General features: G+C 46.4%; 1 protein-coding gene and 1 pseudogene across 1 annotated transcript in view; one reads left to right on the plus strand and one right to left on the minus strand.

Moving 5' to 3' along the window:
- Positions 1-4,047: 4,047 nt before the first annotated feature.
- Positions 4,048-6,599, minus strand: LOC116978632 (annotated as a pseudogene).
- Positions 6,600-10,089: 3,490 nt separating this feature from the next.
- Positions 10,090-27,392, plus strand: part of herc3 (HECT and RLD domain containing E3 ubiquitin protein ligase 3) — a 68,613-nt gene continuing 51,310 nt past the window's right edge. Inside the window, exons 1-5 of the mRNA XM_033022288.1 lie at positions 10,090-10,352; positions 20,446-20,711; positions 22,244-22,403; positions 25,825-25,901; positions 27,010-27,231. Of these exons, the coding sequence (XP_032878179.1) occupies positions 20,468-20,711; positions 22,244-22,403; positions 25,825-25,901; positions 27,010-27,231 (703 nt within the window). The 5' untranslated portion in view covers positions 10,090-10,352; positions 20,446-20,467. The remainder of the gene's footprint in view (positions 10,353-20,445; positions 20,712-22,243; positions 22,404-25,824; positions 25,902-27,009; positions 27,232-27,392) is intronic.

The raw sequence follows: 27,392 nt of genomic DNA on the forward strand, positions 1-27,392 counted from the left end.
CCTAACCTCCCCCCCCCCCCCCCCCTTTATTCTTAAACTGGTTCTGAACTCCAACATCGGGAACATTTTTCCTGCAGTTACAGTAAGTGAAAATCTAGCAGGCAAGCAGGATGCTTTCACCAACCACCCCCATTTGAAGTCCACTATCTTCCACCGTATCTACCCAGTGCTTGTTACTTACTTTCAGCAGCCACTGGTTGTCCTCCAGGATGCACCGAGCCGCAGCCCGATCCATGCCGGACACCTGGGCGAATTTGGCACAGAGACTCTCACGGCAGCGGCGCAATGCTTCCGACGCCTTGCACTGAGGCTGCTCCATGGCCGGAGCTGCAGTGAGCGACTCGCCAGCCCGGCAAACACTCGCCAGCCCCGCTCCCCGTCCGCATCTGTCCCCGCCGCTGCTTCCGCTTCCAACACCCATGGCCCATGCAGTTGATATGAGTTTTTAAATTTTCGTTGATCACAGAATTTCTCACAACAGAGTGAGAGAAATTTGTGATCAGCGTGAGAATTTGGCGAAATGCGTGATTCTCACGCTCAATGCATGGGAGTTGGCAGCCCTGCCTCTCTATCCCCCTCTCTCTCTCTATCCCCCTCTCTCTCTCTCTCCCCCTCTCTCTCTCTCGCCCCTCTCTCTCCCCACTGTCTCCTTCCCCTCTTTCTCTCTCCACCTCCCTTTGAGAGTCTGTCCCTTCGGCACAGAGACTCTCACGGCAGCGGCGTAACACTTCCGACTTGCATTGCTCTATGGCCAGAGCTGCAGCGAGCGACTCGTCAACCCCGCAAACACTCACCAGCCCCGGCCCCCTGCATATGTCCCCTCCCGCTGCTCCCATCCCTCCCTCAGCCCCGGCTCTCCAACACCCGCAGACCATGCAGGGTATCTGAGTTTTGAAATTTTCGTTGATCACAGAAGTTCTCACCACAGAGCGTGAGAAATTTCTGATCAGCGTGAGGGTGTGAGAGTTTGCCTGAGGTCGTGATTCTCACGCTCAAAGCGTGAGAGTTGGCAGCCCTGCTCATACACCCATTCTATCCGACATATGAAAGACACATTTTCAGGCAATTAACCTACAATCCTGTATGTCATTGGACTGTGGGAGGAAACTGGAGCACCCGGGGAAGATCCACGCAGTCACAGGAAGAACGATAAAATTCCGCGCAGACAACACCCGTAGTGAGGATCGAACCCGAGTTTCTGGCGCTGCAATGCAGCAACTCTACCTCTACGCCGCTGTGCCACCCACTAATTACTCTGTACTTGTTTGCAACTGCATCCCCAACTTCCTGAACAACAGACTGTAATCAGTAACGGCAGGTGACAACACCACCTCCATGACTCTCATCACTGGTGCCCAGAAAGGCTGTTTACTCTGCCTCCTGTACTCCCTGTACACTCATGACTGTGTGACCAAAATCTGCTCTAACCCCATTTGCAGATGATACCACTATTGTGGGATGGGTTTTAAGCAATGACAAAACGGAGTTCATGATAGAGATAGAGCACTCAGTATCATGGTGTTAAGCCAACCTCTCCCTCAATGCCAACAAATGAAGGAGCTGGTCAATGAATTAAGGGAAAGGGATGCAGTGGTCCTTGCATTTATAAAAGAAATCTGAACTTTCTCTTCAGCTGTAACACTAAATTATGCACTATGGTTATTTTTCTCTGCACTACCCGTTGTACTTGTATAGGTTGATTATACTCATGTATGGTATAATTTAACTGGATAGCAGGCGAACAAAGTTTGTCACTGTATCTCGGTATCTTTTTACTTCTTAAGCCCTTTGCTTCTCTAGGGAGCATTGGTCATTGACAAATGTCCTCCACCTCACTCGGTTTGTTGGCAGTTCTTTCGAGATCTCCCCAGTTGAGCCCACTCTCAGACATTTCTGTCTGGACACCTCTTCTCCAGCTGTTCCTGGGGCGACCTCTTTTCCTTTTTCCTTGGGGGTTCCATTTCAGGGCTTGCTGGGTGATGTTTGTGGCAGGTTTCCTGAGGGTGTGTCCAATCCAACTCCATTTTCTCCTTCGAATTTGTTAGTCAATGGGCTCCTGGCTTGTTCTTTTCCACAGGTCCACATTGCTTACTTTGTCTCTCCACCAGATGTTAAGTATTCTCCTAAGGCAGTACATTAGCAAATTTGCAGATGACACAAAGCTGGGTGGCAGCGTGAACTGTGAGGAGGATGCTGTGAGAATGCAGGGTGACTTGGACAGGTTGGGGGAGTGGGCAGATGCATGGCAGATGAAGTTTAATGCGGATAAACGTGAGATTATCCACTTTGGTAGCAAAAACAGGAAGGCAGATTACTATCTAAATGGCATCAAGTTGGGAAAAGGGGAAGTACAATGGGATCTGGGGGTCCTTGTACATTAGTCTATGAAAGTAAGCATGCAGGCACAGCAGGAAGTGAAGAAAGAGCCCTAGTGAGACCACGCCTGGAGTATTGTGTGCAGTTTTGGTCCTCTAATTTGAGGAAGGACATTCTTGCTATTGAGGGAGTGCAGCGTAGGTTTAAAAGGTTAATTCCCGGGATGGCGGGACTGTCATATGCTGAGAGAATGGAGCAGCTAGGCTTGTACACTGGAGTTCAGAAGGATGAGAGGGTATCTCATTAAAACATATAAAATTGTTAAGGGCTTGGGCATGCTAGAGGCAGGAAACATCTTCCCGATGTTGGGGGAGTCCAGAACCAGGGGCCACAGTTTAAGAATAAGGAGTAAGCAATTTAGAACGGAGATGAGGAAACACTTTTTCTCACAGAGAGTGGTGAGTCTGTGGAATTCTCTGCCTCAGAGGGCGGTGGAGGCAGGTTCTCTGGATGCTTTCAAGAGAGATGTTTCTACCTTCTCTAGAGCAGTGCTGTGCATAAGGTTAGGGTTGCTGATTTTGGAGTGGATCCTCATCACCTGTGTCTTTGCTGTATTGGGTGTAAGACCAAGTTTTGTTGCAGCTTGTGAGAGTCTGTCCGTCTTCTCCTGCATTTGTATCTGTGTGTGTGAAAGGAGAGCTATGTCGTCTGCAAAGTCAAGACCATCTAACTGCTCCCCGGCAGAGTAAAAAAAATTAACATCATACCTATATAACAGTATTTTAAACATATAATTACCATCAACAGAGGCACTTAGAGAAGACTGGGAAAAATAATTAATGACAAAAATCTCAAAAGGAACATGGGAAAAGTATTTGATATATATACATAAATGTTCGATCAACGCTAGACATAATTTAATTCAATTTAAAATATTACATAGATTATATTATTCAAAAACTAGGCTGAATAAATTTTATCCAAATATTTTTCCCATCTGTGATAAATGTCTTTCTCAAAATGCCAATATTACACACTCATTTGTTTCTTGTAGAAAACATAAATTTTGGTGTGACATATTTGATATATTCACAAAGCTATTTAAGATAAAAATGGAACCTAATACTGAAATGATTATATTGGAGTACGTGGAGACGGGAACAAATTAAATACCCGCCAAAACTCATTCTTCAATTATGTGTTAATAATAGCAAAAACACTCATACTTAAATTTTGGAAAAATGCTAATATACCAACATTTAAAATGTGGATCAGTAATATGCTGGACACAGCACATTTGGAAGAAATGAGACTCCTCCTAATAGACAAACAAGACCAATTCTTAATGAGTTGGTCCCCATTTATTGATCTCTTGGATTCACGTGGTGCAACAGTATTGTGAACATTTTAAGTTTCAGGTATGGGTGAACGACAATCTAGAACATAAAAAATCATCTCCTTGTGGCGATTGATTCCCTCCTCACTTATTTCTTTTCATCACTATTTCCTTTATCTGCCGTTTACTCTCACACACTAGCCTATTCTTCACTCTCTACTACTACTTTTTCTTTTTTCTCTTCTTACTTTTCTCTTTAAAAAAAAAAAAGGAAGTTGTATAGAGAATGTAATATGTTAACATAATGTTGGGTACCTGTAAAAAGGTACCACTGTATTGTACTTACTACTAATAAATAATTTTTTATTTTTTTTTAAATGCTCCCACATTGTCCACTGAATTCCATTTATTTTCCCTTCAGTTGTTTCCATCATGGTTCAGTCAATTGCCAGGAGGAACAGGAATGGTGACAATAGACATCCCTGCTTGACACCCGTCCTGACACTAAAGCTCTGAGAGAGCTGGCCTGCATGCATAATTTTGCATGAGGTTCCATCATATGAGTTATTGATTGTTTATGATCTTGGTGGGAATTCCATAGTGGTCCATTAGGCGCCATAGTGTTGTCCTGTCTAAGCTGCCAAACGCTTTCTCAAAGTCGATGAAGTTGATGTGCAGGGACGTGTTCCATTCAATAGATTGCTCAATGATAACGATGCTGTGGTCTGTGCATGAGCGATCCTTCCTGAATCCTGCTTGCTGGTCCTGTAGCCTCTTGTCTGCAGCTTCCTGAAGACGGTTGAGGATGACCCGGTTGAGAATTTTACTGGGAGCAGAAAGTAGGGTGATCCTTCGGTAGTTGTCACATTTTCTTAGGTCACCTTTTTTTGGCAGTTTCACGATGTAGCCCTCTGCCCATTCTGTGGGTGTCTTTTCCTCTTCCCAAATCCTCCCAAAGAAGCCATAGAGCATGTCTGTTTATGAGTCAATAGACAATAGGTGCAGGAGTAGGCCATTTGGCCCTTCAAGCCAGCACCACCATTCAATGTGATCATGGCTGATCATCCCCAATCAGAACCCCATTCCTGCCTTCTCCCCATATCCCCTGACTCCGCTATTTTTAAGAGCCCTATCTAGCTCTCTCTTGAAAGCATCCAGAGAACCCGCCTCCACTGCCCTCTGAGGCAGAGAATTCCACAGACTCACCACTCTCTTTTTGATGCCTTTCCCCACAGTGGAACATTTTGATTCTGTTGTGGGGGGATGTTCATGTTGAATTCTATAATGTGTTGTGTCATTTTTCTATATTTTTAGTTTTTCTATGGATGTACGGAAACTTTATTATTTATTTTATTATTTATTTTATGTAAAGCATTTTGGTTTCAACGCGAGTTGATTTAAACGTTCTATATAAATAACACTCTGTGAGAAACAGTCTATATCTACTTTCAGGGCTTCAGGTGGAATATTTTCAGGGCCAGCAGCCTTGCCAGTTTGCTGTTGCTTGATTGCAGCCTTTATTTCTGATTTTGTTGGTCTGTCCCACCTACTTTGTAGTGGTATCCTGGCTTTGGGAATGTGTGGCTGTACAGCCAGTGGAGGCCTGTTTAGGACTTCTTCGAAATGTTCTACCCATCTGTTGTGCTGCGCCTCCTGGGTTGAAAAAGTTGACCGTTCTAGTCTGTAATTGGTTTATTACTCTGCAGATATGTCCCGGACAATTTCCTTGTGTTGGTAAATAACTCTCTCATGTTCCTTTGAGTCACTGCAATTTCTGCCACTTTGGCTCTTGTCCCTCCTGATGTTCTTCTTTGTGGCATCTGTTGTAGTCCTTTTGGGCCAAAGCCCTTTCAGCTCTTGTTCTTGTTCTCCTCTGTTGGATTGTGTTGAGGGTTTCTGGTGTTATCCACTGTTTTGTGTCCTTCTCCCTAGGGCCTCTTAACAGGTTGAGCTCCAAGCAGCTTTTAGGTGTTCCCACTCCTCATTTATTGTCCATCTTTCCTTCCTCCTCTGCTGTAGCTTTGAGAGGGTATCCTTGACCTTCTTCACCACTTGAGCACTACTAAGGTATTCAATGTTGTATTTATCTCTTTGGCTTTTGGCCTGGTAGTGACTCTTCAGCCATAGCTTGAATTTCCCTACTAGGAGGTGGTGGTCTGAAGCTGCGTCAGCTCCTCTTCTTGTTCTGACATCTTCCATCAACCTTCTGTACCTTTTACAGATACAAATGTGGTCAATTTGATTTTCTGTGACATGATCTGATGACACCCAAGTTGTTTTGTAGATTGGTTTATGAGGGAATACACTTCCCCCAATCACCAGGTTATTGTTAACACCGACGTCAGCAAACATCTTGCCATTTTCATTCATTTTGCCCACTCCATGCTTTCCCATTATGGCCTCATATCCCTTGTTTTGGCCTCCAACCTTAGTGATGAAGTCACCCATCAGGATAATGAGGTCTCTGCCTCCAATACTACCAAGTAGGTGTCAAGCTGTCATAGAACCTGCTGTTGACCTCATCCTCTGCATCGTTGGTGGGTGCATAACATTGGATTATGTGGGCTTTCACTCTCTTGTTGTTGGTTTTGAAGGTTGGGGAGATGAGGTGAGAGCTGATGGGTTCCCATGCTGTTAGAGCCTTTCTAGCATCCTTCATCATCATGATGGCCACTCCCTCTCTATGCTTCGCTCCCTCTTCTTCCTGTCCGGAGTAGATAATGGACTGCCCGCTGACCAATTTTATCTCCCCTGACTATGTCCATCTTGTTTCAGCCAAGCCCAGGACTAAGAGATTGTAGCACACCACTTTGTTGGCAATTGTGGCAGCCTTGCCAGCCTGGAACATGGTTCGGATGTTCCATGTCACCACAAGGATGGATTTATTTTGCGTCAGAAGGTGTGTCAGCTTCCCAGTGCCCTTGCGGGTTTGGTTGGGAGGCGCCATGTTCCCCATAGTTGGGGCACCTTCTTGAACCAAGTGTGTAATTTGGTTTTCATTCATCAATGTTTCTGTCACTCACACTTTTTTTCCAGGGTGCGGTAGTTAACCCCACGCCCAACCCCCAACCTGGAGGACAAAGGACTGCTTCGTCTGCCTCCTTACCCGAGACTTGTGCAGTTTGGTTGAACCTGCCAGGGATATGAAACGCCATCTGGCATAGCTCTCAGGATCACTGGACTACACAAGCCTCCGCATCCAACACATCATTCTCCGACATTTCCACCATCTTCAACGTGATCCCACCACAAGTCACATCTTCCCATTTCCACACCTTCCGCTGGAGACCACTCTCTGCAACTGCTTAGTTCCTTCATTCCTTCCCACCCAACCCACCCCTTATCCAGTAATTTCCCCCAGAAACCCCAGAAGATCACACCAAGGCCTGGATCGGCAACTTGAGCACATACGAGGTAAGAAGACTGCAAAAAGTGGTGAAAATTGCCCAGTCCATCACCGGTTTTGACCTCCCCACCATTGAAGAAATTTACTGGAGATCCTGCCTCAAGAAGGCAGCCAACATCGTCAGAGACCCTCACCACCATGGCCACACACTCATTTCACTCCTGCCATCGGGAAGAAGATATAGGAGTCTGAAAACTGTAATATCCAGTGTCAAGAACAGTTTCTTCCCTACAGCCATTGGGCTATTAAACACTGAAACCTCTAAATAAGCTCTGATCCACATAGACTTGGGGGCATTGGTTTTGTGTTTTTGCACTAACATTGTTTGTTTTTATTCTTTATTTATATACATACACACATATATATGTACACACACACACACACACACACATATATATATATATTAATATAAATATATATATACACATACATATATGTATATCTACACACACACACATTTATATGTATACTAGACCAAGGGGGACCCGTTGGGCCCCGTCCTCCAATGTTGTGGGGGGGGGGCTAGAGAGGGAGGGGAGGTAGAGGGGAGGGGGTAGAGAGGGAGGGGGTAAAGAGGGAGGGGGTAGAGGGGGAGGGGGTAGAAAGGGAGGGGGAGGCAGAAGGGGTAGAGAGGGAGAGGGAGGGGACTAGAGAGGGAGGGTAGAGGGAGGGTAGAGGGAGGGGGAAGGGGTTAGGGAGGGAGAGAGGCAGAGAGGGAGGGGGTCGAGACCCTACCCCATTTCCCTCCTCTTCATTTCCGTCATCTTCCTCCCATCACTCCTATTCCCTGCCCGACCTGCCCGAACATCATCACTGGATGCTCTCTGAGAAAGCGGTTTTGGCTTTTTTTGAAACTATAAATCGTGAATAACTTCGGAAATACAAGTCGGAATGTGATGGGAAGTTGTTTATTGCTTCGACGGGAAAAATGTGAGTAGAATTTGTGAAAATGGGAATGTTGCGGCGTAGTATTTGGAAGAAGATAGGAAAAAGTAGAGCAGAGTGACACATTGCCGGCACAAAGAGTTTTAGTAATATAGATATAACACGCACACACACACACACACACACACACACACACACACACACACACACACACACACACACACACACACACACACACACACACACACACACACATATATATATATGCTCTGAACTTTTTTAAAACATTTAATATATTGTTTACACAGTACTGTGGGGCTGTAAGTAAGAATTTCATTGTTCTGTTTGGGTCATATGACAATAAAAAACACTGTTGAGTCTTAAGATGTAACAACTGTCCCTACACTTCTCTCGCTTCCATGCAAGACCCGAGCAGCCCGTTCAGGTGAGACAAGAGGTTCCAACCTTATCGACTGTATTTGGTACTCCCGATGCGACCTCCTTTACATTAGCGAGACAATTGACTGTTTTGCTGAATTCTGTATGCCAAGGTCTGATGGATCTCCCAGTTGCGATCATTTTAACTTCCCTTCCCATTCCAGTGGTGACCTTTCTGTCCTTGGCCTCCCCCCAATGCCAGAGTGAGGCCACATACAAACTTGAAGAACAGCATCTCATATTCCACTTACAACCCAATGGTATGAACATTGTATTCTCTGATGTCAAGTCATACCCCCACTAAACCCTCCTCTTTTTCCCTTGCCCCATCCATTCCTCCAACCAACCCGCTGCTTTTTCTTCCTCCATACTTTCCTCCTCCATTTCCAAGTTCCCTATTACTTTATATCCTCTACTCCCAGTCCCATTTCACCCTTCGGCTTTACATTTCACTCCTCCTCTTCTTTCTTTACCTGCCACACTTTTGTCCCTTTTTCATCTCTAGTCTTTGGAATTTACTCCACCCATCTGCCAATCACCCATCACCTGTATCCACCTGTCACTCTCCAGCCTTTTCCCCAGCTCACCTCTCTTTTCCAGCTTTCTCCACACAATCTGGACCACATGCAAAACCTTGTCTGTCCATTCCCTCCACAGATGCTGCCGTTCTCACTGAGTTCCTCCAACACTTTACGTTTTGTTCAAGATTCCTGCAGCTGTAGTTGCTTGTGTCTCCAAAGCATTGCTTCTGCTCAGTCAAGATGAATGTATGTCCAGCACTTTGTGCCTTTTGTTTTGTAAAACAGCATCTGCAGTTCCTTGTAACAACGAACTAAAACAAAGAACTGCAGATGTTGGTTTATAAAGGAAGAGACACAAAGATGAGTCTCACCCCAAACCTCTTCCCCCTTCTCCCATCAGGCAAGAGATATAGAAGTGTGAAAACACACACCTCCAGATTTGGGAACAGTCTCTATGTCAGGTAACTGAACCATCCCATCAACAACTAGAGAGCAGTCCTGAGCTACAATCTAGCTCATTGGAGACCATCGAACTATCTTTGATCGGACTTTACCTTGCATTCAATGGTATTCCCATTATCATGTATCTGTACATTGTGGATGGCTCGATTGTAATCAAGTGTAGTCTTTCCGCTAACTGGTTAACACGCAACACAAGCTTTTCACTGCACCTCGGTACCGTGACAATAAACTAAACTCAAACGTCCAGCACTTTGTATGTTTTTTTTGTAAAACAGCATCTCCAATTCCTTGTTGAAACAAAGAACTGTAGATGCTGGTTTACCAAAAAAAGACCCAAAGTGCTGGAGTAACTCAGCTGGTCAGACGGCATCCCTGGAGAGCATGGATAGTTGACGTTTCGGGTCGGGATCCTTCCTCGCAGTTCCTTGCATGTCAGCGGGTCACGCTGAGTGACTCCAGCCCTTTGTGTCTTTTATTTTTATTTTTATTTTTAAGGCACTTGTTCTTCACTGTGGTGAGTGCATGCGGTTCTAAAACCACTCGCTGCTTCTGCCATTGAAGGTGGGCGCGAATGCATGAGTGTTGCACGTCCACGGAAGTTACATAGCCCTTTTAAGAGAATGCATTGCTCCGGCTTGCGTTTTTGGGTGGATGCCCATTTAAAGGTCTACGTCCTGTCTTACATCCGCGTTGCCTGGGCGCCGTGCAGCGAGCGCTGGCTGCAATTGGCGCAATGGGTTGCCTGTCAGGCTTCCCAGGCCACCAACCTGGAAGGGGAAAGCTGCCCGGGACTAGACCGGGCCGTCCGGAGGGTGAAGGCGGGTGAGTCGGTGAGGGGATCAAAGGCGGCGAGCGCCCCCCTGGCGGCGGCGACTCCCCCTCCATCGATGTTCAACTAGGGGGAGGGTTCCCTCTCCGAACCAACGCAGTGTTTGTAAACACCCCCGGGCTCCTAACAACCCGCCAGCAAGCAAACAGCAACATTCAGGTAACTTTGTAGCAATGCACTTCCTGCTCTCCCTTCCTCTTCCAGCTGCTCCCAGCTTGTCATTGGACCTTTTGTGTGTGTTTGCTGTGATATTGGGGGCGGAACAGCAAACAACAACGCATTCTGCTGGTTCATTCTGCAAAACATACAGCGGGAATGGGGTACCGAGCCCAGCCTCACTCGGGAGCCCCCTATCTCATGGAAGGTTATGAGTGTGAACACTCCCGGAGTGGCAAGATCATGGAATCGGGATGAGCCCTCTAGACAACAGTTGCAGGATACGGGTTGAGACAGCCAAAGCATTGCGGAGATAGCAGGAAGGAACTGCCGCTGCTGGTTTACACTGAAGATAGACACAAAATGCTGTCATTTTGTATAACTCAGCGGGTCAGGCAGCATCTCTGGAGAGGAGTGGGTGACGTTTCGGGTCGAGACCCTTCAGACTGAGAGTCAGGGGAGGGGGACAAAATTGCTGGAGAAACTCAGTGGGTGCGGCAGCATCTATGGAGCGAAGGAAATAGGCAACGTTTCGGGCCGAAACCCTTCTTCAGTCAGGGGAGGGGTATGGAATGGTAAGGTGTGAAAACGAGACATCAAAGGGAACAAATTTCAAGGAAAATGTAGAAAATATCATTGTTAGCTAGGGGAAGGTGACAACGGAGCAAACAGATACAATTTAATCAGGAGGACAGTCAGAATGGTTGGAGAACCAGGATGAGGGAGTGGGAGAGAGGGAAAGCAAGGGTTACTTGAAGTTAGAGAAGCCAATATTCATACCACTGGGTTGTAAGCTGCCCCAGTGAAATATGAGGTGCTGTTGCCCAAGTGAAATATCGGGCGACAGATGTGGCTAGTGGTGGGTTCCTGTTGGAGCGAGCAAAAATGTCACCTCCGACAGGATCCCACCACTAGCCACATCTCCACCACTCTCTGCAGAGACCGTTCCCTTTGCAACTCCCTGGTTAACTCGTCCCTTTCCACCCAAACCACCCCCTCCCCAGGTACTTTCCCCAGTAACTGCAGGAGATGCAACACCTGTCTCTATACCCTCCCCTTCAACTCTGTCCAAGGACCCCGACAGTCCTTCCAGGCGAGGCAGAGGTTCACTTGCATCTCCTCCAACCTCATCTACTGTATCCACTGTTCTAGATGTAGACTCCTACAGTGCAGGCTCGGCGATCGTTTCGCTGAACACCTCCACTCAGTCTGCTTAAACCTACATGATCTCTGGGTTGCTAAATGCTTTAACTCCCCCTCCCATTCCCATACTGCCTTTCTGTCCTGAGCCTCCTCCACTGTCAGAGTGAGGCCCAGCACAAATTAGAGCTTGGGCAGCTTACACCCCAGTGGTATGAACATTAACTTCTCTAACTTCAAATAACCCTTGCTTTCCCTCTCTCCATCCCTCCCCTTCCTAATTCTTCGACCTGTCTGATTGTCCTCCAAATTAAATGTTATCTTTGTGTGATTCATTGTCACCTTCCCCTAGCTAACACTGACCTACATTTTCGTTGAACTGCATCCCCTTTGATGTCTTGTTTTCACACCTTGCCCTTCCATATGTCTGTGTTTCCTACTCCCCTGACTCAGTCTGAAGAAAGGTCTCGACCTGAAACGCCACCAATTATTTCTATCCAAAGATGCTGCCTGTCCTGCTGAGTTATTCCAGCATTTTGTGTCTATCTGCAGTGTAGACCAGCATTTGCAGTTCTTATAAATGTTTCTTAATGTTATAGTACCTGCCTCAAATACCTCATCCAGCAGTTCATTCCATATGCCCACCAACCTCTGTGTGGAAAAGGTTGCCTCTTGGATTCCTGTTAAATATTTTTCCTCTCATCTTAAACCTATGTCCCCTGGTTCTTGACTCTCCTACTCTGGATAAAAGACTGCATTTACTCTATTCCCTTCATGATCTTATACACATCAATGGGACCACCCCTCATCCTCCTGTACACCAAGGATTAAAGTCCTTGCCTACCCAACCTCTCCCAATAGCTCAGGCCCTTAAGTCCTTGCAATATCATCGTAAGTATTAGCTGCACTCTTTCCAGCTTAACAACATCTCGGGCTCCTCCTCCTCATTTTTCCTTTCTTCTCCCCGCCCCCCATCAGTCTGAAGAAGGGTTTCGGCCCGAAACGTTGCCTATTTCCTTCGCTCCATAGATGCTGCTGCACCCGCTGAGTGTCTCCAACTTTTTTGTGTACCTAACATCTTTCCTATCGCAGGGTGACCAACAATGAACACAATACTCCAAATGGGGCCTCAGCTACATCTTGTACAATTGTAACATAACATCCCACTTCTTTACTCAATACCCTGATAGATGAAGACCAATGTACCAAAAGCCTTCTTGACCACTATCAACCTTGGCTGGAAAGCCTTGCTTCCATGCTGCATAACTCTGACTCAATGTTGGCCTGTATTTCCAGAAAATACGAGAGCACCATTAAAAAGACATACCACTATTATAAGGAGCCATGGTAGACTCAATCTCGAGGTATTTTTGACTATTACTTTATACGGTGGGGGTGTGGCAAACATTCACCAGACTGGTTTCTGACGCTTGTCATACGCAGAAGAATTGAAGAGGATCGCCCTGTTTTGAGTGTAGAAAAATGAGGTGACCTCACTGAATATTGTTCATGGGCTCCTCAGGGTAGATATATGATGAGCGTTTGAGGGCACTGAGCCAGTACTTGCTGGAGTTTAGAAGGATGAGGGGACACCTCATTGAAAGTTACCGAATAGTGAAAGGCTTGGATAGAGTGGATGTGGAGAGAATGTTTCCACCAGTGGGAGAGTCTAGGACCAGAGGCCACAGCCTTAGAATAAAAGCACGTGCCTTTAGAAAGGAAATAAAAACAAATGCCTTTAGTCAGAGGGTGGTGAATATGTAGAGGCCGTCAATGGATATTATTAAGGCGGAGATTGTTAGATTCTTGATTAGTAAGGATGTCAGGAGTTGTGGGGTTGAGAGGGAAAGATCGATCAGTCTGAATGGTGGAGTAGACTTGAAGGGCTGCATGGCCTAAACCTGCCCCTAGAACGTATGAACGTGAGATATGGGGAGGGTGTTTTCCTCGCTTTGAGAAGTTTAGAACCAGCGGTCATGGTGGCAAAATATAGACTATTTAACTGGGAGAAATTTCTTCATTCAAGTGTGGAGTGTAGTTGGAATTCTCTACCTCTGGGGGAGTGTGGAGGCTCAATCATTGATTATATTCAAAACTGATTCATGGACTTCTCCACATATAAAAAATAATTAGATATGGGAATAGGGGAGAAAAGTGGTGATGAGAAAAAAGAGAAACCCTGATCTCCATGAAAATAGTTTGAGTTTAGTTTATTGTCACAGGCACTGAGGTACAGTTGAAAGCTTTTGCAGCGTGCTAATCAGTCAGTGGAAAGACAATACATGATTACAACCGATCCTTCCACAGTGTACAGATACATGATAAAGGGTATGACTTAAATTGCGTTTAGTAGAAGGTAAAGTTCAGTAAGTCCAATCAAAGATGGTCTGAGGGTCTCGAAAGAGGTAAATAGTAGCTCTCTAGTTGTTGGTAGGATGGTTCAGTTGCCTGATAGCAGCTGGGAAGAAACTGCCCCGGAATATGGAGGTGTGCATTTTCACACTTCGGTACCTTTTGCTTAATGGGAGAGGGTGTGCCCGGGGTGTAACTCGTCTTTGATTATGCTGGTGGCCTTGCCTTGGCAGCGTGAGGTGTCAACGGAAGCGAGGTTGGTTTGTGCGATGGTCTGGGCTGTCTTGGATGGAGCTGTTCCCAAATCATACTGTGATGCATCCCGATAAAAAACTTTCTATGGTGCATCTGTAGACGATCCAAAGCACTGGAGAAACTTAGCAGGTCAGGAGAACATGGGTCAGTGACATTTCAAGTCAGACTGAAGAAGAGTGCTAACCTGAAACGTCACCTTTACCATGTTCTCCAGAGATGCAGTCCGCTGGTACTCCAGCACTTTGTGTCCTTTTTTGTAAACCAGATCTTGTTTCCACATGATCTCCTTGAATGTTGGAGCAAGTCAAGTGGATATTGGAGTCAAGGAAAGAGCGTTCATGTCGTGGCCCTGGTTTCACCAATCTTTCCACCTCCACGCACAAGAAGCGCAAGACAGACACCATTGTATGCAGATGCTGAGAAGTTTGTTCTGTTCTGGCTGAACAACTTCTATCTTGTGTGTGGACTCGCTAAGAAGAAGAAGTGGATATTATTGCCATAAGTACTGCGAGGTACAGTTACAATGAAAATCTTGCTGGAATCAGCATCACAGGCACATAAACTCCAATAACACACAGACATAAATTATACACAGTTTATGCATACATTTTACATGAAAGAGACTGTGCTAAAAACAAGACATTTGTGTAAAATACAATTAGAAAACAAGTCCTAGGTTGTGCAAGACGTGGTTCAGTGTTTCATTTGGCAAGGTAGGATTAGGGTTTGTAGGTTAATTAACCTCATTAAATTGCCCCAAGTGTATAGGGAGTGAGAAAGTGGGATAACATCGAACTAGTGTGAATGGGTGATTGATGGTCAGCATTGATTGGTGGGCCTGTTTCCCTGCTGTATCTCTAAAACTGAAACAAAACTAAACGGAGACAAGAAAGTGTACCGGTCGGTTCAAGAACCTGATGCATGTTGGAGAGTAACGGTTCCTGAACCTAGTGGTGTGGGACTTGGGGCTTCGGTTCCTTCAGTCCGATGCTAGCAGAGAGAAAAGAGCAGGGCCCAGATGGAGGAGATCATAGTCATACAGTGTGGAAATGGGTCCTTCAGCCCAAAGTGCCCACGCTGACCAACATGCCCATCTACACTAGTCCCACCTGCCTGCTTTTGGCTCGTATCCCTCTAAACCTGTCCTATCCAAGTAGTCTAATGTCTCTGAAATGTTGCTATAGTACCTGCCTCAACTTTCTGCTCCGGCAGCTTGTTCCGTACGCCCACCACCCTTTGTTACCTCTCGGGTTCCCATTAAATCTTTCCCCCCTCGCCTTAAACCTATGTCATCTGATCCCTGATGACTGATGCTGATCATAATGATAGATGATAGATGATAATTACATCACAGTGCAGGTCAAGGGCCGTTTGGGCTTACTCCTGTTTCTTAAATTCTTATATCCTGAAGTTGTGAGGTAACATGTAAAAACACGTCTCATTGCATTGTCCTGTGTCACATATTGGGTAATGCAGGTTTGACCAGAATAGTATTGTCAACAGAGATTGAATTAAAGCATTTGAGGCAAACATCTGATATCGAAGCCCTGTCAGGACTATAGCAACAAATACAGGATAGATTTGCCTGAAGTTTGCTGTACATCAGCTAGGAACAAGCGACAGACCATCTGAGCCTCACCCATATTTTTACATGTTCCTTCACGTGAAGTGAGTGTTTGCTGGAAGGGCCAGTGTGTGTTTTAGTTTGGCTTGGAACATGGAATACAGAACTGTACAGCACAGGAACAAGCCCTTCAGACAACAGTGTCTGTACCAAACATGATGCCTAGTTAAACTAATCTTCTCTGCCTGCACTTGATCCACCCCCCTCCATTCCCTGCATATCCATGCGTCTATCTAAAAGCCTCTTAACTTCCACCATTGAATCTGCCTCCACCACCACCTGTGGCAGTTCGTTCCAGGCACCCATCACCCACCTGAGTGTAAAAAAAACAAAAAAAAAACGTCCCTCACATTTCCTTTAAACTTTGCCCCTTTGACTTTTAAGTTGTGGGGCGGCACGGTGGCGCAGCGGTAGAGTTGCTGCCTTGCAGTGCCAGAGACCCAGGTTCGATCCTGACTACGGGCGCTGCCTGTATGGAGTTTGTATGTTCTCCCCGTGACCGTGAGGGTTTTCTTCTCCTCTGGTTTCCTCCCACTCTCAAGTTGTACAGGTTTGTAGGATAATTGGCTTCGGTCAAGATTGTAAAATGTTCCTATCGTGTAGGATCGTGCTAGTTTACGGGGTGATCGCTGGTCGACACAAACTCGGTGGGCAGAAGGGCCTGTTTCTGTGCTGTATCCCAAAACTAAACTAAACTGTGCACTCTAGTCTTTAACATTTCTACCCGGTGGGGGAGGGGGGGGGGGGGAAGGTTCCGACTGTCTATCCTATCTATACTCTCATAATTTCATATACACTTCTATCAAGATGCCCCTCTGACGCTCCAGAGAAAACAATCCAAGCCTCTCCTCATAGCTAATACTCTAATCCAGGCAGGTCTGAGGAAGGGTCTCGGCCCGAAACGTCACCTATTCCTTTTCTCCAGAGATGCTGTCTGACCCGCTGAGTTACTCCAGCTTTTTATGTCTCTCTTCAGCGTTCTGCACCCTCTCCATGGAGTAAGTGGATCAACTACATAATTGTGTGCCTGGCTTCACCTAAAGGCTAGATGCAAAGAAGTATGGCGAGTTCCATCCTCGAGGGTCAGTGGTGAACTAGATGTGACTTCACAACAGCTGGCAGTGTCACAGTCGCCATTGTTGACACTAGACTTTTAATCCAGATTTATTTAATTGAATTTTACTTTCCTGGGTGGCATGGTGGCAATTGAATGCTAAGTGTCCAGTTCTGTAGCATAAACACTCCTGCTGCCCATTACATTATTCTTTTTAGCCTCACCGCTTGAAGTTGTGTTTAATTCATAATTTCCTAAAACATAGGAGCAGTATCAGGCCATTCGGCCCATCGAGTAAGCTCCACCATTCCATCATGGCTGATATATTTTTCCCTCTCAATCCCCGCTCCTGTTTCTCCCCGTAACTTTTAACGCCCCTTACTAATCAAAAATCGGTCAATCTCCACTTCAAAATTACCCAATGACTTACCACCCTCTTGCTAAAAAACGCCTCCTCATCTCCATTCTAAAGGTGCGTCCTTTTATTCTGAGACTGCACCCTCTAGTCCTAGACTCCTACTGGTGGAAAAGACTCAGTTAACACATCACCATTTGTAGTGCAACTATTGGAGTGAGAGTGACCCACTACACTGGCCGAGTTAAAAACTTTCATGTATATAGCGCCTGGATGTTTAGTTTAATATAGAGATACAGCATGGAAACGGGACCATTGAGTCCACACTGACCATCGATCACCCATTCACACTAGTTCTATGTTATCCCACTTTCTCATTTACCCTCTACATATTAGGGGTAATTTACAGAGACCAATTGAACTACAAACCCAAATGTTTTTACTTTAGGATGTCCCAAAGTACCTTTTGAAGAATATTCATGTTGTAATAGATGAAACTCAACAGTTAATAATTTGGACATGGGAAGCTCTCCTAAATAGCAATGTGATGTTGACCAGATTATGTACATGTTCTGTAATATGGTTGGAGGGATCAGTAATGGCCAAGGCTGTGGGGAAAGCTGATTGGTAACGTTTAGATTAGTTTAAAGGTACAGCAGGAGAACAGGCCCTTCAATCAGCCGAGTCCACGCCGACCATCGATCTCCCGTTCACAGTAGCTCTGTGTTATCTTACTTTCTCATCCACTCCCTGAGCACTAAGGGCAATTTACCGAGACCATTTAACCTACAAACCTGCACGTCTGGGATGTGGGAGAAAACTGCAGCATCTGGAGGAGACCCACATGGTCACAGGGAGAATGTACAAACTCCACTCAGATAGCACCTGAGGTCAGGATCGAACCAGGATTCTCTGGCGCTGTGAGGCAGCAGCTCTACCAGCTGCGCCACTGTGCTGCCCACTGCCAAGGGATCATTTTTGTAATCCTGAGACAGCACGCAGACTTGTCTGAGTGTTTTACCTGGAGGATGCATCCCCAGCACTGCACTGCAGTGTTGGCCTAGTCCCATGTGTTCAGTTCTCTGGAGTCTTACCCAAGGATACACCCACACCCTCCTGAATCAAGATGCAACCGTGTGACTCATTGGAACACAGCTGACACACAATCTGAACAGAAATCTTCACACAGAGGGTGGTGGGTATAAGGAGCGAGCTGCCAGAGAAGGTAGCTGAGGCAAGTGCTAGAATAACATTTAAAAAACATTTGGTTTGAAGGGAATTTGGTTTGGTTTGAAACATCACCCATTCCGTCTCTCCAAAGATGCTGCCTGTCCCACTGAGTTACTCCAGCATTTTGTGTCTTGTCTTCGGTTTAAACTTTAAGCCATCATCTGCAGTTCCTTCCTACCCATTTGGATTGGCAGATGAATAGGAAGGATTTAGTGGGATATGGGCCAAATGTGGGCTAGTCGGAATAGTGTAGATGGAATCTCTTGGTCGGCATGGGCGAGTTGGACCCAATAGGACCCGTTTAGTTTAGAGATACAGCACGGAAACTGGCCTTTCGGCCCATTGAGTCTGCACTGACCAGTGATCACCCATACACTAATTCTATCCTAGACACTAGGGACAATTTACAGAAGGCAATTAACCTACAAACCAACACGCCTTTGGGATGTGTGAGGAAACCGGAGCACCTGGGGAAAACCCACACGGTTACAGTGAGAACGTACAAACTCCACACAGACAGCAACTGTAGTCGGGATCGAACCCGGGTCTCTAGCGCTGTGAGGCAGCATGTCTACCGCTGCACTACAGTTTCCATCCTGTGAGTAATGTAGCGGGTCAGGCAACATCTCTGGAGATGATGTCCTCCAGAGGTGTTATCTGACCCGCTGAGTTACTCTCGCACTTTGTCTCATTTTTGGTAAACCTGCATCTGCCGTTCCTTATGTCTACGCAATCTGAACAGAATGCTCTCTGATTTGTGGAAATAGCCCAGATCATTGAATCAGGTACACATTCTGTTTAATACAGTGATCCAAAGAAGATATTTAAAAATGATTTTTAAGGTTTACAAATAACACCTTCTCCCCACTTCTCCCCAATCGCACCCCACCAGGTTAGTTGCATCAGTATCATGGTAACACCCACTAAGAGCCTGCAGTGCTGTGTCGTATCTTCCAGACAAACATCCAACCCCAAACGTCACCTATCGATGTTGTCTACAGATGCTGCTTGATTTACTGAGTTACTCCAACGCTTTGTGTCTGTTATATTCCGCATTTTGGAAGGGTGACGCAGAAGATTAGTGTGAGCGCTTTAGCTACCATTGGGAAGAGTGCTTTTGGGCAGCGCAGTGGTGCAGCTGGTAGTTCCACTACCTCACAGCGCGGTTCAATCCTGACCTCGGGTGCTGTCTGTGTGGAGTTTGCACGTTCTTCCTGTGATTGCGTGTGACACCTCCGGGTGCTCCAGCTTCCACCCACATCTCAAAGACATACGGGTTTGTAGGTTAATTAGCCCCTGTCAACTTCCCCTAGTGTGTAGGAAGAGGTTGTAAAAGTAGATAACGTAGGAAAAAAAAGTGACAAAGTGCTGGAGTAACTAGTGTCAACGGGTGATTGATGGTTGGCGTGGACTCTGTAGGCTGAGGGGCTCATTTCTATGCAGTATCTGTAAAACTAAAATTAGGAATTGTTTCTAGGAAGGGAGGATCATGGATCTAACTGGCAAACCACCTTGCCACCTTTTGTATTGGAAATGCCATTGTTGGGGGTTAGCTCCTCACCTTGGTGTGAAGTTGCGGCAAGTAAGAATTTCATTTCTTCATTTCCGGTGCATAAACATTCTTGAACTCATGAAGTTTAGTTTAGAGATACAGTATGGAAACAGGCCCTTTGGCTCCTCGAGTCTGCGCCGACCAGCGATCACCCTGTACACTTGTTCTATCCTACACACTTGGGACAATTTACAATAATACCAAGCCAATTAACCTACAAGCCTGAAAGTCTTTGGAGAGTGGGAGAAAACCGGAGCACCCGGAAAAAAACCCAGCCGTACAGACAGCCCCGTAGTCAGGATCGAATCCGGGTCACTCGTGATGCAAGGCAGCAATTCTACTGCTGCACCACTGTACCACCTTTATGCAATCTCTCTGTTTCATACAGGGCTGGTTATCAATGAAAGACTGTATGTGGAATTATGCCCCAGAGCCTGATCCCAGCCTTGGCTTAAATTTGATTACAAAACTCACTGTGTGCTTTACAAATACATGTACGTCTAACTTTCCTCTTCCTTTTTCTCTCCATTGCAGGAGTATTGCTTAAAAAAACTCCATGGCGTCCAAAGTCCAGTTGCTGTGTTGGGGCCATGCCAATTTGGGGCAGCTTGGTTTGGGCGAGGGACACGAAAACATAGTGGTCCACCCCAGGATCTCCTCGTTCTTCAGCAGCAAAGCCGTGCGGGAGGTTGCCTGTGGACGATACCACACGGCCTTTGTTCTGCAGGACGGAAGCGTCTACACATGTGGCTCCAACATCTGGGGACAGCTGGGCCACGACAAGTCCGGATACATCCCAGGTAAGGACGGTGACAATGTTACTGTTGCACATGGCGTTGGTGAGGCCACATTTGGAGGATTGTGTTCAGTTTTGATCACTCTGTTACACGAAGGATGTTGTCAAGCTGGAGAGAGTGCAGTGAACATTGACGAGGATGTTGCCTGGGCTTGAGAGCCACAGCTCCAGGGTTGGGCAGTTTAAGACTTTATTCCTTGGAGCGCAGGAGGGTGAGGGGTGATCTTGTAGAGGCATGAGGGGAATAGATAGGGTGAATGCACAGAGTCCTTTACCCTGGGTGGAGGAATCAAGAACCAGGGGACATAGTTTTAAGATGAGAGGGGGAAGATTTAATAGGAACCTGAGAGGCAACTTTTTCACTCGGAGGATGGTGGGTGTTTGGAACGAGTTGCCAGAGGAGGTAGTTGAGGCAGGTACCATAAAAACATTTAAAAGACACTTGGGCAGGTACATGGATAGGGAAGGTTGAGAGGGTTATGGGCCAAATGGGGACAAATGAGACGAGCTTGGATGGGTCATGTTGGTCGGCATGGGTGAGTTGGGCCGAAGGACCAGTTTCCATGTTGTACGATTCCATGACTCTTTCTCTCGGTCTTTGCAAACTACAGCACCCACATACTCTCACTGACTGTATCTTTACCTCATGCCCCAGTTTGGAAGGTAAGGGAATGAAATAATTAACATTACACTGTGCAACCATGCTGGTGTATAGAGGTAGAGATAGAGTCAGACGCAAAGTGCGGAGTAACTCAGCGGGTCACGCAGCATCTCTGGAGAACATGTATAGGTGACGTTTTGGGTCGGGGGGGGGGCCTTTTTCAGACTGATTGCGATGGGGGAGGGGGAAGAAAGGTGAAAGAGAAGAGGAGGGGGGGGGGGGTGCAGGACAAAACCTGGCAGGTAATAGCCTGATACATGTGAGAGGGGTGCAGGTTGATAGGCAGATGATTGACAAAGACCAGAGGTGAAAAGGCAGAAGGTGTGAGACGAAAGGATTGAAGAATTGTGAGTTGTGAAGCTAGAGGAAGGAATGTAGGTGGAAGGGGAGAAATAGAGGGGGGGGGGGGGGGGGGGGGGTGGTGGTGATCATAGGGGAGAGGTGGGTAGAAATAAGGGTGGTATGATTTGGGGTAAGAATGGAGGTGGTTGGGGAGGGGGGGGTATGAGGTATTGTTCCTCCAGTTTGGTCGTCTTCTAGTATAGGAGGAGGCCCAGCACAGGGAGGCCAGCATTGGAATGGAAAAAGGAGATAGTGGTTTGCAACCAGGAGGTCCAGTCGGCCTTGGCGGACTGGTCGCAAGTGTTCACCACAACTGTGGCCGAGTCTAAGCTGGGCCTCGTCAATGTACATCGGGAACACCAACTGCAGTAGTCTTTATGTCTTTACTTGTACACCAGCATCTGAATTTCCTTGCATCTAGATAGTCAAGAGTCTTTTTTTCCCGGGGTGGGAAATGTGAAAGGTTCAACAGATCCTCGCTGATATTGAGCTGCGGCGTTCACACTTTCGACCCTTTCTTCATTGTTGATTAGAACAGGTTACGGCTCTGGATGCCCAGACGATAATCCACACCGCTTGTGGAGAGGCCCACACTGTGGCCATCAATGACCAGGGCCAGGTCTTCGCTTGGGGAGCGGGAAAAGATGGCCAGCTCGGGATTGATTCCACAGAAGAGATGGTCAGGATACCGAGGTAAACTGGAATTTTACAGACTTTGAAACCTTCCTGTAGCTAGAGAGAAGCAGCATGGAAGCGGGCCCTTCTGCCCACTGAGTCCACGCCGAGCGGCGATCGCCGATCGCCTGCGCGCACTGGTTCCAGTTATCCCGCTTTCTCATCCACTCCCTACACATTAGTGGCAATTTATAGAGGTCAATTAAGCTACAAACCCCCATGTCTTTGGGATGTGGGAGGAAACCAGAGCACCCAGAGGAAACCCACACGCGCACAGAGTGAACTTGCAAACTCCGCACAGAGAGCACCCGAGGTCAGGATCGAACCCGGGTCTCTGGCGTTGTGAGGCAGCAGCTCTACCACCTGCGCCACTCTGCTGCCTTTGACCTGTGGCGTGTTTAATGCTGCATTAAATGGGAATGAATGGGAATGTCAGTGTTACTGATCAGGTCGTTTTTTTTTTTTTTACCCATCCGTAACTGTCCCCAGAGTGGGTCTCCCACTGCATGGTTTACAGGAGAGTTCCAGGGTCTAGAACCACAGAAAGTGAAGGGGCAGTGAGATATTTTCCAGGCAGCGTGACCTGTAAGGAATCCTAGAGGTCCCATGCCTGTTGCCTCTTCATCCTGGTTCGGGGAGATGCTATTGGAGATGCTATTATTCCCATTATTATGTATCTGTACACCATGCATGGCTTGATTGTAACCATGTGTTGTCCTTCCGCTAACTGGTTAGCACGCAACGAAAGCTTTTCGCTGTACCTCTGTACACATGTCAATAAACTCAACTCTTGATTAGTACGGATGTCGGGGGTTATGAGGAGAAGGCATGAGAATGGGTTTGAGAGGGAAAGATAGATCAGCCATGATTGAATGGCGGAGTAGACTTGATGGGCCGAATGGCCGAATTCTGCTCCTGCAACTTATGAACAGGCTGCTGGTGACCTCGTTTTGGTCGTGCCTGTGCTGTTTGTGTGGAGTTTGCACGTTCTCCCTCGTGGGTGACCTCCAAGTTTTTTGGCTTTCTCCTACATCCCAAAAATGGTGCGCAGGTTTGTAGATTAATTGGGCTCTTTAAATTTACTCTGAATATGTAGGGAATGGATGAGAAAGTGGGATTACATAAAACTAGGGGTGAAGGGCTTGTTTCCATGCTGTATCTCTGAACTAAACTAAGATCTATGAATAATTAAAATCCAAAGGAATGGAAATATATGAACTGTGAGGTTTCATAGAGTAATACAGTATGGAAATAGGCCCTTTGGCCAACTTGCCCACACCAACCAACTTGCCACAAACACACTAGTTACACCAGCCTGTGTTTGGTGTATATCCCTCTAAACTATCCCTCGCTCCATGAACCTGTCTAAATGTTTCTTAAATGTTGTGATAGTACCTGCCTCAACTACCTCCTCTGGAAGCCCGTTCCATACACCCACCACCCTTTGTGTGAAAAAGTTACCCTTAGGTTGTTATTAAATCTTTCTCCCCTTTAAAGATATGTCCTCTGGTCATCGATTTCCCCTACACTGGGCAAGAGACTGTGCATCTGGCCGATCTATTCCTCTCATGGTTTTGTACACCTTTATAAGATCACCACACAGCCTCTTGTGCTACAAGGAATGGATTCCTAGCCTGCTCAACCTCTCCATATAGTCCAGGTCCTGGCAACATCCTCGTAAATCTTCGATGCACCTTTTCCAGCTTGACAATTAAAATTTTAAGACAAGACAAGGCCGTATGTTTTAGAAACATAGAAAACATGTGCACGAGTCTCACCAGGGCCCTGTACAACTTCAGAAGGACCTCCTTGCTCCTGAACTTAAATCCTCTCGCAATGAAGGCCAACATGGCATTGACTTCACTTCCTGCTGTACCTGCATGCTTACTTTCAGTGACTGATGTACACCCAGATCTTGTTGCACCTCCCCTTCTCCTAATCAGACACCATTCAGATAATAATCTGAAGAAGGGTCACGATCCGAAACGTCTCCCATTCCTTCCCTCCAGAGATGCTGCCTGTCCCGCTGAGTTACTCCAGCATTTTGTGTCTACCTTCGATTTAAACCAGCATCTGCATTTCTTTGCTACACCATTCAGATAATAATCTGCCTTCCTGTTCTTACCACCAAAGTGGATAACCTCACATTTATCCACATTATACTGCATCTGCCATGCTTCTGCCCATTCACCCAATCTATCCAAGTCGCCCTGTAGCCTCATAGCATCCTCCTCGCAGCTCATGCTGCCACCCAGCATTGTGTCATCCGCAGACTTAGAAATGGTACATTTAATTCCATTGTCTAAATCGTTAGTATATATTGTAAATAACTGGGGTCCCAGCACTGAGCCTTGCAGCACCCCACTAGTTACTGCCTGCCATTCTGAAAAAGACCTGTTAATTCTTACTCTTTGCTTCCTGTCTGCCAACAAGTTTTCTATCTATGTCAATACCCTACCCCTAATACCATGTGCTCTAATTTTGTACACTAATCTATTTTGTGGGAACTTGCCAAAAGCTTTTTGAAAGCAGATGCACCACATCCCTTATCCGTTCTACTTGTTACATTTTCTGCCTCTTGAGTGAGCAAGTAACACAAGTTCACTTACTTAATTTATTAACATTATTCTTGAGGGCTGCAGGCATATCACAGCTTTGGAAGAGCAAATACAGAGTGGACAGGAGATAGTGGAATTCCGTGTTTAACTGGATGCGTTTTGGAAAAAAAACACAAGGAAATGCAGATGCAGGTTTATACAAACGGACACAAAGTTCTGGAGTAACTCAGTGGGTCAGGTCTCTGGAAAACATGGATAGGTGACTTTTGGGTTGGGACCTTTCTTCAGACTGATTGTGGGGGGAGAAAGCTGGAAGAATGCAGGGCCAGGACAAAGGTAATAGGGAGACAGAAAGGTAATAGGTGAGGGAGGGGGAGGGCTAGAACAAAGGCTAGAGAAGAAAATAGAGGGTGGGAGACAGGATGGAAGATTTGCAAATTGTGAAGCCAGAGGAAGGAATAAAGGAGGAAGGGGAAAATAGCTGGGAGTCAAGGTGGGGCACGGAGAGGGAATGGGTGGGTGGGGAAAAAGGGGAAGGATAGAGGGAGGGTGGAGCTTGCTTAAAATTGGAGAAATCAATATTTCATACAGTTGGGTTGTAAGCTACTCAAAGTAAATGTGAAGTGCTGTTCCTCCAGTTTGTATGTGGCTTCACTGGCAATGGAGGAGGCCCAGGACAAAAACATCAATGTGGGAAAGGGAAGTGGCATAAAATTGTTGACAACCGGGAGACTCGTTAGACCCTGGGGGAACCTGATGTACTCCATGACAGCAATATGTTCTCTTCGTTTCGCTCCAATTTTTGTTTGAGTATGTGGGCAAATTTGTGATATTTTGTTCACTCCCTCTTTCCCTTTCTGACCTGAGTTTTGGTCTTGCAGGTTGGTCCGGACACTGAGTGGAGACGTTGTCGTACAGGTCACCTGTGGAAGCTGGCACTGTCTGGCTCTTACCAAAGGTATTACTAATTCATAACCTGAACATGTTTATAAGTACATCGTATAAATAGGTCCTTCGGCCCACCGAGTCCACGCCGACCAGCGATTCCCATTCACTAACACTAATCTGCGCACACACTCTAGAGACAATTTACAATTTCTACCAAAGCTAATTAACCTACAAACCTGTATGTCTCTGGAGTGTGGGAGGAAACTGGAGCACCCGGAGAAAACCCACACGGTCACGGAGAGTCTGTAAAGACAGTACCCGTAGTGAGGCTTGAACCCGGCACTCTGGCGCTGTAATGCCCCTGTCCCACTTAGGAAACCTGAACGGAAACCTCTGGAGACTTTGCGCCCCACCCAAGGAACCGTGCGGTTCCCGGAGGTTGCAGGTGGTTGCCGGAGATTGCAGGTTTTATTTATGCATGATTAGATAGACTTGTAATAAGGGTACAATCCTCATTCTGATGCGTAAGTGGTTCCGGTGGAAAGTGTGGCCAGCGGTTCTTCACAGAACCTTTTCGTAAACTCTATATTGTACCATTCTGCCACCATCTTGGTGTGCTCAGTGTATTTGGTGTCAGCTCTGCCGTTTGATGAACACCTTCTCGTTTCTGTTGAAGTTAATGGAAGATGACTTAAGACAATCTCTCCAATTTACTAAAGGAAAAATAATTCACCATTTGTACATCTCCTAAAAGTAACAGTTCAGGGAGATCGAGTACCTCCAATTTGGTTGACGTGGTTTGATTGGAATTGCATTATATGGCTTAACTTTGACAGTCGATATAAGGAAAGTACGGGTTAGTACTTTCCTTATCTTGATTAGTACAGGTGTCAGGGATTATGGGAAGAGGGCAGGAGAATGGGGTCAGAAGGGAGAGATAGATCAGCTATGATCATATTGAATGGCGGTGCAGGCTCGAAGGGCCGAATGGCCTACTCCTGCACCTATTTTCTATGTTTCTATGAAGTTATGACATGACCTTATGACAGAAGCAATTTAATTATCTCTCCCCCCCCCCCCCCCCCCCCCTCTTGTCGCTTATGTTGCTTCATAGCCTCTGGTTAAACAACTAAGAAGCTCCATGGAGTTGCTGAATTTGTTTTCTTTTTCTTTTCCAGACAGTCGCCTGTTTTCCTGGGGCCAGAACTCCCATGGACAGCTGGGTCTGGGGAAGGGTGTTCCCTCCCAGTCCAGTCCCCAGTGTGTGAACTCTCTCTCCGGGATTCCTCTGGCTCAGATCACCACGGGAGGAACGCACAGCTTCACTCTGTCGCTCTCGGGCGCTGTGTTTGCCTGGGGCAGGAACAACTGTGGTCAGCTTGGACTCAGCGACGACAAAGGTAGACAATGAACAAGGGCGCGCGCTCTCTCGTGAAGGTGTGTGCAAAGTGTTGGGGTCAGTCTGAAGCAGGGTCTCGACCCGAAACATCGGCTATTCCTTCTCTCCAGAGATGCTGCCTGACCCGCTGAATTACTCTGCCATTTTGTGTCTACCTTGTGT

This window comes from Amblyraja radiata, chromosome 1, assembly GCF_010909765.2.
Source record: "Amblyraja radiata isolate CabotCenter1 chromosome 1, sAmbRad1.1.pri, whole genome shotgun sequence".
Lineage (NCBI taxonomy): Eukaryota > Metazoa > Chordata > Chondrichthyes > Rajiformes > Rajidae > Amblyraja > Amblyraja radiata.